The sequence below is a fragment of the Chlorocebus sabaeus genome, chromosome 8 (genome assembly GCF_047675955.1).
Source record: "Chlorocebus sabaeus isolate Y175 chromosome 8, mChlSab1.0.hap1, whole genome shotgun sequence".
NCBI lineage: Eukaryota > Metazoa > Chordata > Mammalia > Primates > Cercopithecidae > Chlorocebus > Chlorocebus sabaeus.
This window is the reverse complement of record NC_132911.1, coordinates 38,061,731-38,073,874: the sequence shown is the minus strand read 5'-3', so window position 1 is coordinate 38,073,874 and position 12,144 is coordinate 38,061,731. Positions and strand designations below refer to the sequence as shown.

Below are 12,144 nucleotides of genomic sequence, written 5' to 3'. Positions count from 1 at the left end.
CCTGGCTCTTTTTTTGTAGAGATGGGATCTTGCCATGTTACCCAAGCTGTTCTTGAATTCCTGGGCTCAAGTGATCCACCTGCCTCAACCTCTCAAAGTGCTGGGATTATAGGTGTGAGCCACTGTGCATAGCTGGTACCGTTTTTAACCTCAGCTATCTCACACATGCTACTCCTTCCTCCTGGAATGTTCTTTCCTCCATGTTTTACTAAGCTAATTCTTCGTCCTTTGATTCTTAGATTGTAATTTCATTTCTTTTCTTGTTTTTTGTTTTTTTGAGATGGAGTCTCGCTCTGTCGCCCACGCTAGAGTCCAGTGGCACGATCTCAGCTCACTGCAGTCTCTGCCTCCCAGGTTCAAGCGATTCTCCTGCCTCAGCCTCCTGACTAGCTGAGACTACAGGCGCCTGCCACTGTGCCTGGCTAATTTTTGTATTTTTAGTAGAGACGGGGTTTCACCATCTTGGTGAGACTGGTCTGGAACTCCTGACCTAGTGATTTACCTGCCTCGGCCTCCCAAAGTGCTGGGATTACAGGTGTGAGCCACCACGCCTGGCAGATTGTAATTTATTTTCTTAGAGAGGCTTTTCCTGACCTTCATATCTGAAAATACATATACACTTACACACATTATTTTTCTTTTTCTTCCTAGCACTTACTTTTTTTGTTTGTTATTGTTGTTTTAAGAGACAGGGTTTCGCTGCATCACCCAGGCTGGAGTGCAGTCATAGCCCATTGAAGCCTTGAACTCTGGGGCATAAACGATTTTCCTGCCTCAGCCCCCCAGAGTAGCTGGGACTACAGGCATTTGTTGTTTTTAGGTACTGGGTCTCACTGTGTTGCCCAGGTTGGTCTTGAACTCTTGGCCTCAAGAGATCCTTCCACCTTGGCCTCCCAAAGTGCTGACAGGTGTGAGCCACACCATGCCCAACCATAGCACTTACTTTTTAACTGGATGTTTGTGTTTCTGTTTTTTAATATCAATCTCTCCTGCCCAACTGTAAACTCCTTGGGGTCAAGAATCACATCTGTTTGTTTCACTATTATATATAGCCTATGTAGCTTCTAGAACTGAGCCTGAAATACAGTAGGCACTGTGAAGTGAATGTTTGATACTTGGGTTTGGGGACATTAGTCTGTCTTACAGAACATATCATTTTCCTAAAACTTAAAAACCTTTTTAGGCCAGGTGCAGTGGCTCACACCTGTAATCCCAGCACTTTGGGCGGCCAAGGCAGGTGGATCACCTGAGGTTAAGAGTTCAAGACCAGCCTGGCCAACATGGCAAAACACCATCTCTACTAAAAATATAAAAATTAGCTGGGTGTGGTGGCGTGGGCCTGTATTCCCAGCTTCTCAGGAGGCTGAGGGAGGAGAACCACTTGAACCTGGGAGGCAGAGGCTGCAATGAGCCGAGATCTCACCACCACACTCCATCCTAGGCAACAGCAGAGCAAGACTCTGTCTCAAAAAAAAAACCTTTTTATACTTTTTTAAATTTAATAAAACTTTGTTTTCACAACAGTGTCTTTAAATGTTTTGAAATAATAGAATGAGAATTTTAAGTAACTTTTAGAATTAATCATATTCTTTTAGTAGAGTTAAGACCTACTTTAATGGATATACCCTCTTTTTAAGCCATCTAAATTAAATTCTGTTCTCTGGCCGGGCGCGGTGGCTCAAGCCTGTAATCCTAGCACTTTGGGAGGCCGAGACGGGCGGATCACGAGGTCAGGAGATCAAGACCATCCTGGCTAACCCGGTGAAACCCCGTCTCTAGTAAAAAATACAAAAAAAAAAAAAAGTAGCCGGGTGAGGTGGCGAGCGTCTGTAGTCCCAGCTACTCGGGAGGCTGAGGCAGGAGAATGGCGCAAACCTGGGAGGCGGAGCTTGCAGCGAGCCGAGATGGGGCCACTGCACTCCAGCCTGCGCGAGAGAGCAAGACTCCGTCTCAAAAAAAAAAAAAAAAAAAAATTCTGTTCTCTAACAAGTAACATATTTTAAAAATCTTTTACATTGTAGAGGTAATTTGGCTTTTTGTTTTTACAGAAAAGACAAATAGTTAAAAGGTATAGAAGATCTTCCTTCACCATTTCCCTCAAGTCATTTCCAAAAGATAATTACTGGTATCAATTTTGTTTACATTGTACCAAATATTTTCAAGGCATGTATAGATTACATATTTTTAAATAAAAAGTTGGAAGATATTGGTAGACATGCAGATTACTGACATGAAATAATACTGCTCTGCTTAGATTTTTCTTAGCAGAATTCCTCTGCTTAGATTTTCTTGTTTTGCATATTTCTGTAGAATAAATTTCTAAAATGTGATTGCTAGATTGAAGAGTGTACATATCTTAAATTTTGATAGCTACTTCCAAATTGCCTCCCCAAAGGGTTTTAGAAACGTCTTTCTTTCTTTCTTTCTTTCTTTCTTTCTTTCTTTCTTTCTTTCTTTCTTTCTTTCTTTCTTTCTTTCTTTCTTTTCTTTCTTTTCTTTCTTTTCTTTTTTTTTTTTTTGAGATGGAATTTCACCCTATCCCCCAGGGTGGAGTACAGTGGCGCAATCTGGCTCACTGCAAGCTCCGCCTCTCGGGTTCATGCCATTCTCCTGCCTCAGCCTCCCAGGTAGCTGGGACTGTCGGTGCCTGCCACCATGCCTGGCTAATTTTTTTTTTTTTTTTTAGTAGAGATGGGGTTTCACTGTGTTAGCCAGGATGGTCTTGATCTCCTGACCTCGTGATCCACCTGCCTCGGCCTCCCAAAGTGCTAGGATTACAGGCATGAGCCACTGTGCCCGGCCATAAACTTTAAAATAACATACTTGTGGGGTTTATGATTAGAAAAGTAACAATGTTTAGTATAGACAATTTGACAAATACAGAAAAGTACTGGCCAGACACAGTGGCTCACACCTGTAATCCCAGAACTTTGGGAGGCCAAAGCAGGAGGATCACTTGAGCCCAGGGGTTTGAAACCAGCCTGGGGAATAGCAAGACCTCATTTCAGCAACAACAACAACAAAAATTAGCTGGGCGTGGTGACACATGTCTGTAGTCCTAGCTACTCAGGAGGCTGAGGTAGGAGGACTTCTTGAGCCCAGGAGGTTGAGACTGCAATGAGCCATGATCACGCCACTGCACTCCAGCTTGGGTGACAAAGCAAGACCCTGTTTCAAAAAAAAAAAAAAAGAAACAGAAAAAGATAAGCACTCCAAAAAAATCACTTATTTTATTACCTGGTGGTAACCTTTTATATCCTTTTAGTCTTCTGTGCATATAAAAAAATTAAGACTTGAACCATACTATTCAAACTACTTTGCGATGTGCTGTTTTAAAAAAGCATTGTAATTAGTGTTATCTTAAAATATGTTCTACTTAGCTATACTATAATTTATTCTAGATGTTTGGACATCTAGATTATTTCTTTTTTTTTTTTTTTTTTTTTTGAGACGGAGTCTCACTGTGTCACCAGGCTAGAGTGCAGTGGCATGATCTTGGCTCACTGCAGCCTCCGCCTCCCGGGTTCAAGCGATTCTCCTGCCTCAGCCTCCCATATTGCTGGGACTATAGGCACACACCACTATGCCTAGCTAATTTTTTGTATTTTTAGTAGAGACAGGGTTTCACCATCTTGTCCAGGATGGTCTTCATTTCTTGACCTCATGACCCGCCCACCTCGGCCTCCCAAAGTGCTAGGATTATAGGCGTGAGCCACCAGGCCCAGCCCATCTAGATTATGCGTAATACTTAGCTCTTATAAGTAGCAATAGTATGCATATCTTCAAACTTATCCATATTTTTTACATCTCTCAGTGCTTTTCAAATATACATTCTTAGAAGTAGATTTGCAAGGTCAGAGTCTGAAAATTTAATGCTTTTCATATATACAGCCAAATTGCTCTCCAGAAAAGTTTCAAGTTATGTCTTACTAGTAATCTTAGAGTGCCCATTTTTTTCTAGAATCTGAGCATTAAAAAGAAAGTTACCAGTTTATTTAGAAATTAAGTTTTTTGTTTTGTTTTGTTTTGTTTTTGAGATGGAGTCTCACTCTGTCACCCAGGCTGGAGTGCAGTGGTGCAATCTTGGCTCACTGCAAGCTCCTTCTCCCAGATTCACCTGCCTCAGTCTCCGAAGTAGCTGGGACTACAGGCGTGCACCACCATGCCCAGCTAATTTTTTTATTTTTAGTAGAGATGGGGTTTCACCATGCTGGCTAGGCTGGTCTCAAACTCCCGACCTTGTGATCTGCCCGCTTTAGCCTCCCAAAGTGCTGGGATTACAGGTGTGAGCCACCGCACCTGGCCGAGAAATTAAGTTTTAAAAGTAAAAAAATAAGGAAAAGGAGATAAAGCTATGGTATGGGATGGAAAATGAATGTTGAGACAGAATTAGGTACTGAATAAGTTGTATTCTTACTCCTTACATTGTTCAGTTAATAAATGCCCTTTATTCTCTTTATTTAGTTTTCTTTGATTCTTTTTATGTACGTCACTGTTTTTTTGTTTGTTTATTTAATGCCATTTTATTCAACTTACCTATACCTTTTCACCTAGAGACCAAATGAGAGGGTTGACACTGTATCAGAAAAACCAAGGGAAGATCCAGTACTAAAAGAGGAAGCCCCAGTAAGTTGTTTTACTGAATACTGTCTAACCAAATATGGTGGAAGAAGGTGAAACACAGTGACTGAATTGCAACACATATTGGTACTACGCTTTTTAATTTCAGAAATTATATTGAAATAAATCTTGGAGCTGGCTTGAGAGGTGGATATTTTCAGTGAATTATTTTCCTTTTCAGAACTATGATCTGTTTTTTTTTTTAATTGATCAGGTGTATTCTTAACATGCCTTTTTAATAACTTGGCAACAGAAACCATCAATCCTATCTTCAGTATTTGGGGTGGGGCTTATTAATATTTTTTCTCCTTCCCTTTTGCTAGTTTTAGATAGGAGACATCAGAGAAAAGTATAATTGAAGATAAATTTACATTGTTAGCACTTTTAATGTACTTTATACATAGTTTCTTTTTTTGAATTTCTGTTGTTTTTAACCCTTTCCTGTATCAAAGTATAATTGAAGATAAAATTACATTGTTAGCTTTTTTAATGTACTTTATATACATAGTTTCTTTTTTTGAATTTCTGATGAAGTTTTTTGACCCTTTCCTGTAGGTTCAGCCAATACTATCTTCTGTTCCAACAACAGAAGTGTCCACTGGTGTTAAGTTTCAGGTTGGCGATCTTGTGTGGTCCAAGGTGGGAACCTATCCTTGGTGGCCTTGTATGGTTTCAAGTGATCCCCAGCTTGAGGTTCATACCAAAATTAACACAAGAGGTAAGAAAAGGCATAAACAGATGCTGAGTAAAAGGTTGGAAATGAAAGTGACTTTTAAATGTTGTATGTGAATATAAAATACACACATAATATATAATCTGATACAAAAATGTGCCTATCTGTATCAGTTTTGTGGGTTTGTGTTTTTTTTTTTTTTTTGAGACAGATTTTGCTCTGTTGCCCAGGCTGGAGTGCAATGGGGCAATCTCGGCTTATTGCAACCTCCGCCTCCTGGGTTCAAGTGATTCTCCTGCCTCGGCCTCTGGAAGTAGCTGGGATTACAGGCACCCACCACCATTCCTGGTTAATTTTTGTATTTTTAATACAGATGAGGTTTCACCATATTGACCAGGATGGTCTTGAACTCTTGACCTCAGGGAGTCCACCTGCCTCGGCCTCCTAAAATGGTAGGATTACAGACGTGAGCCACTGCGCCTGGCCTCTTTATCAGTTTTTAAAACCAGTGAAATACTGATAGTCATCTTAAATGGCAGAGTGCTTCTATGACTGATGCAGTCATTATTTGCCTTATGACACCCTACATTTGCTTATAATTTTCTTACACTTGCTTTTTTTAAAGACCTTAATCTGACTGAAAATATGACCTCTTATTTCCTAAAGAAAGCATATGGACAACTGATCAGATGTTTTATATGAGCTTAATAAGCATTTGGGCCAAGCCTTCTTTGAACATTTTTATTTCATTGTTGACTGCTATGGATAGTAATTTTTTATCCAGACAAGTACTTTTCATCCTGGCAAATTTTGCAGGATGCTTTTTTTTCCTCTACACTCCATTCTTGAATCTGTAAATTTACTGGGGCATCCTTGTAAATTTGATATGACATCAAATGTAGCCTGAAGGTGGCTATATAATATAGGATCCTACCTTAGGAATGTTAATAAAAATTAAGAAAGACAATTCTAACTTTTCTGTACTCCTTTGCTGGGATTTGACCAAAGAATGATGTGGATTAGATTGCAGAGATTCTAGCATTTGAAATGAACTTGCTTAGTAGCCAAAGAAAGGTTTGAGCTTGGAACTTACTTCTGGGTGTTAACTTTGTGAATTGACTCTTGTCATGTGTAGAGCTCCTCATTGTCTGTGACAAGTTTGTACCTGTTTCTTTTTCTTTTACTTTAAACCATCTGTCTTGGTCCTTGTTCACTCTTCTGAGGGGAGAAAGTATCTGTTTATGTCTGGCAAGGCACATTTGTGATAGGATCAGCCATATCTGTGATTCTTGTGCTGCATAAACAAGAATCTCTCCCAGTATAGAAGGCCATCTGGCTGGATCATTTTTCGTCTTGTCAGTGTGACCCACTGATTAAAGGTTAGGAGAGGGGTTGTGTCAGTGAGGCAGAAATGAAAAACCAACATTGTTGAGTGTCTGCTTCAGTGCAAGATCCTGTGTTCAGTAGTTCTTATATATTTTCTTAATACAATCCTCACAGCAATACAATGAAGTAGGTACTATTATTATCCCATGTTTTAAGTAGGTAAATAGAATCTCAAAGAAATCTTAATTTCACAACCTCTCCTCCTAAACACTGCCTTATATTACAGGGAAAGCAGTTAAATTCACCCAGTCATCATTTACAGAGGTTGGGGAGGCAGTCTTATTATAGTTCCTTCAATTTATATAAGAAGGGTATTGGACTAGTCGTCTCTGAAGTACCCTACCCCTGTAATGATCTAGGGTTATGTGAGTGGGAAAAGAAAAGACAAGGATTTTCCAAGAAGACCATGCTTTCTTAAAGAAAACAATTCATGTCCACATCTGGGCCTCCAGAACTCTCTAAGAAGTTATATCATGTCAGAACTGTGGATCTTCACTTCTCTCCCTTGAGGAAAGCATACTGTTAAGATTATATAAAGAGTTTCATATTCAATTACTTTATGAAAACCTGCAGATTTCAGCTTTTTTCAAGATACAAACGAAAGCACAATTTATGTGTCATCTGTATTTCAAAGGAAGTGTTTACATTTAGTTTTATTAATTAACCTAATCTTGGCCAGGCAAGTTGCCTCATGCCTGTAATCCTAGCACTTTGGGAGGCCGAGGTGGGTGGATCACCTGAGGTTAGGAGTTCAGTACCAGCCTGGCCAATATGGTGAAACCCCATCTCTACTGAAAATACAAAAATTAGCCGGGCGTTGTGACGCCTCTAATCCCAGCTACTCAGGTGACTGAGACAAGAGAATCACTTGAACCCAGGAGGCGGAGGTTGTGTTTGCAGTGAGCTGAGATCCACCACTGCACTCCAGTCTGGGTGACAGAGTGAGACTTGGTCTCAAAAAAAAAAAAAAAAAAAATCTAGCCTGTTACCCCCTAGGCAGTTTCCTACTTTAGTGCTGGAAAAACAGATTTCATTTATATTATTACCAGAAGTCTGAAATTTTAGGTTAAAAAATGCATATATTTTAACAGAAATTTAAATTGTTTGATTTTTCTATAGTAGTTTAAAAAAGCTTTATTGAAATGTAATTCTCATATCATAAAATTCACCTTTTTTTTTTCTTTTTTTTTTTTGAGATGAATTGTTGCCCAGGCTATTGTTGCCCAAGCTGTAGTGCAGTGGCACAATCTCAGCTCACTGCAACCTCCGCCTCCCGGGTTCAAGTGATTCTTCTGCCTCAGCCTCCCCAGTAGCTGGGATTACAGGCACCCACCACTACGCCCAGCTAATTTTTTTTTTTTTTTTTTTTGGCATTTTTAGTAGAGACAGGGTTTCACTGTGTTGGCCAGGCTGGTCTCAAACTCCTGACCTTGTGATCTGCTCGCCTCAGTCTCCCAAAGTGCTGGGATTAAAGGCGTGAGCCACTGTGCCTGGCGAATTCACCCTTTTAAAATGTGTAATTAATTGATTTAAAAATCTGTACATTCACAGAGTTGTGCAACTGTCACCACAATCTATTTTAGAACATGTTCATTAACCCCAAAAAATCCTGTGTCCATTAGCAATCACCCTCATTTCCACCCGCTAAGAAGCCAGTAACTACTTTCTGTCTCTGTAGACTTACCTGTTCTTCTGGCTTCATTCACTTACCATAATGTTTTTGAGGTTCATCTATGTTTCAGCATGGTATCAGTGCTTTATTCCTTTTTATTGCCAAATGATATTCCATTTATGGCTATAGTTTTAAATGCAGTATATAGTATAGTTTTAAATGCAGTAGTTTTCTGACAGTTTTTCTGAAAACCAAAAAATACAGCCTAAAAATGTTGTTAATTATGTTCCACTCATGATGCTTATTAAGCATTTTATGCTGCTCATTATTTTTTTTAATAGCACATATACTGCATGTATACATGGGAGATACTCAGAGAAATGAGTGAATCTCCTGTGTAACTTTCTATCTAAGCAACTTTGTAAAATTTATCTTAATCATTTATAGTAATCACTGGTTTCCATATTGTTATTAGTCAGTATTTTTATTAGATTCTTAGCATTGGAAAATGTACGTAACAATTTTTCACACATAAAGATGTAATAATTATTTGTAAGAGTATGCTGAAAGATGTTCACATCACAATTCTATTTTAAGTTGTATTTTATTACTTAGGTCTCATTAAAAATTTAACTCTTCCGTCAGAGACAGATGTGCTTGTTTCTTGACTTTTCAGGTCTGTAGCTTCTTATTTCAGTCTTATTTCATAGTTTGCCAGGTATCAGGAAACAAAGTGCTAACAAATAGGCAAAATGTTTGTCTTGTTTCCTCTCTAGTAAATGATTTAATGGGGGAAGAAGTTGAAAATATAGATTAAAATGAAATTGTGTTATCTATAAATTTCAGTTTTTATGTTAAGTCCTTTGGGATTATCTGTTTATATCTGAAGAAATAACTGATGTTTGGAAACTTTATGTACTATGTTTTTTAAATCTGAATAGCTCTACCCACCACCCTGTCCTTGAAATTCACTAATTAGTTTAGGTTATATTTCTATTATTCCCCCCAAAAATCCTTTGGATTTTAGATAAATCTTCTTTGATTAATTATCGTTAGATTTGTGCTTGGGTCTTTATTCTCAGATGAGATGATGCCGAAATCTGAGTCCACTGTTGCCTTTCTCTTCCTAATTACTTTGGGTTCTCTGAAAAGATCAGTTCCTGCATTTCTCCATTGATGTAATACTTTTTCTCTAGAACAGTATTTCTCAGACATTTTTGGCAAAAGATGAGTTTTTATTTACTTTTTTCAAATGTCTAGTCTACTATGAACTAATACCTCTGTAAAATACAACCAAACTTAATTATTTTAAAAAAAAAGATTGCCTTTCCCCTGAAAAAAACACCTAGTGCAAGATTCTTGATCGTGTGTCTAGATATCATAACAACGTCAAATTGCTGTCAGAGCTTCTCAATGCTTACTCAACTTCTTTACTTACTTTGTCACAGACTGGCTTGTCAAACCAATTTCAGAGTAGCATTGCCCCTAATCAGCAGTTCTCAGGTGTTATAGTTCCAGGACCCCTTTTACTCCTAAAATTTGAGGACTCAAAAAGACTTTTGTTTATGTGGGTTATATCTAATGTTATTTAAATTTGGAAATTAAAGCTGAGATGCAGGCACAAGTGGCTCACGCCTGTAATTCTAACACTTTGGGAGGCTGAGGCGAGAGGATTGCTTGAGCCCAGGAGTTCAAGACCAGCCTGGGCAACATAGCAGGACTCCATCTCAGTTTAAAAAAAAAAAAAGAAAAAAATTAAAGCTGAGAAAATTTCAAAATATTTATTAATTTATTTAAAAATAAGAACCTGCCGGGTGCGGTGGCTCACGCCTGTAATCCCAGCACTTTGGGAGGCCGAGGCGGGCGGATCACAAGGTCAGGAGATCGAGACCATGGTGAAACCCCGTCTCTACTAAAAAATAGAAAAAAATTAGCCGGGCGCAGTGGCGGGCGCCTGTAGTCCCAGCTACTCGGGAGGCTGAGGCAGGAGAATGGCGTGAACCCGGGAGGCGGAGCTTGCAGTGAGCCGAGATTGCGCCACTGCGCTCCAGCCTGGGCGACAGAGCGAGACTCCGTCTCAAAAAAAAAAATAAATAAAAAAATAAAAAAAAAATAAAAATAAAAATAAGAACCTATTATAGGCTGGGGCCAGTGGCTCATGCCTGTAATCTCAGCACTTTGGGAGGCTAAGGCAGGAGGATCACTTCAGGCCAAGCAATTGAAACCAGCCTAAGCCACATATTAAGACTCCCATCTCTGCCAAAAAAAAGCAACAAAAAAATTTATTAATTAACTGAGCATGGTGACATATGCTTGTAGTCTTACCTGCTCAAGAGGCTAAGGCACAGGATTGCCTGAGCCCAGGAGTTTGAGGCTGCAGTGAGCTAGGATCATACCACTGCAGTCCAGCCTGGGCCACAGAGTGAGACCATGTCTCTAAAAACAAGAACCCCTTACTTACTATCATTAATTTTATTTTTATGAAAAATGACTATTTTGTTAAGTTAATGAGAAGAATTTTTTTTTTTTTTTTTTTTTTTGAGACAGAGTCTTGCTCTGTCACCTAGGCTGGAGTGCAGTGGTGCAATCAGTTATTTGTGGTGATTTTTACAGTAGCTATTAGTTCTGTAACTGGTGGGTATTAGAATGTATCTTTGGACAATCTAAACATACAAGTTTTAGTGGGAGTAATACTGAGGAAGCTGGGTTAGATTCCCATTTTTGGCAAAGTAGATGTGAATGCTTATGTTCTGAAATGGTTAATAAGAATTTTTACTTACAGGTGCCCGAGAATATCATGTCCAGTTTTTTAGCAACCAGCCAGAAAGGGCATGGGTTCATGAAAAACGGGTACGGGAGTATAAAGGTCATAAACAGTATGAAGAATTACTGGCTGAGGCAACCAAACAAGCCAGCAATCACTCTGAGAAACAAAAGGTAACTAACATGTTAATATTATTTACCTAGTATGGTTTTTAAAGAGCTTAATAACTTAGAAGAATTTTTCATACTTGAATTCAGACAATTATTAGAATCCTTTTTTTAAACCCCTTTCAGCTCAGTTTTAATCATAATGGCAAATTACTAGTAAGTTTGTAAGTACACCAATGAGTTTTTATATGTCATATAAACAACGTATAGTACTATTAAAACCTTTAGCTACTTGCTTAATACAATACTAGATTCTATTGTGAGTTTCATTAATGTGCATAAGATATACCAGATACCAGTGAAATGTGGATTTTGCCAGGGATTTTTACTCTTTTTTCTATTTCAGCATGTTTCCATAATTTCTTTTCATTCTTATTTAACAAAATTGTTTTATGAAAGTAAAGTTTTAAAAATATTTAGTGAGTGCCTATTGTGAAATAGGTATGGTTTTAAGCATTTTACATATATTAACTCACTTATTATTCATAACAACCTATATGAGGTAGATACTATTATTCCCGTTTTTACAGATGAAGAAATTGAGGCACAGAAAGCTTATGTAACTGGTTCAACCGAGATCACACAAGTGATGGAATCAGGAAATATATTTGATGTGGTGGTGGAGATTTTAGAATTTTGACATGAACTCTTGGTAATCTGGTTAAGATTTTAAACTCAACTAATTTTAGTGTGGGTCTCTTACAATTCAGAAATTTGTCATTTTTTACACTTGAAAAACTAAATTTTATCACAGAATTTTGATTAATTTTATGAGACTTACATTTTACAGATTTATAGATCAGTATTTGACATACACTATCTCATAGTTTTATTAACTAATTTCTGGCTACATCAGTCTAGCCACCTGGATAATTCCTAATTGCTTTGGCCATCTCACACATCTTTATTCAAAGTATTTTTA

At 38.2% G+C, this 12,144-nt stretch overlaps 1 protein-coding gene across 8 annotated transcripts in view; it reads left to right on the top strand.

The window, feature by feature from the left end:
* NSD3 (nuclear receptor binding SET domain protein 3) overlaps positions 1 to 12,144 on the top strand; it is a 114,143-nt gene that overhangs the window by 41,197 nt on the left and 60,802 nt on the right. For all 8 annotated transcript variants that reach the window (XM_007962206.3, XM_007962205.3, XM_007962202.3 and 5 more), the window contains exons 3-5: positions 4,555 to 4,626; positions 5,176 to 5,338; positions 11,074 to 11,228. In XM_007962206.3, the coding sequence (XP_007960397.2) occupies positions 4,555 to 4,626; positions 5,176 to 5,338; positions 11,074 to 11,228 (390 nt within the window). The remainder of the gene's footprint in view (positions 1 to 4,554; positions 4,627 to 5,175; positions 5,339 to 11,073; positions 11,229 to 12,144) is intronic.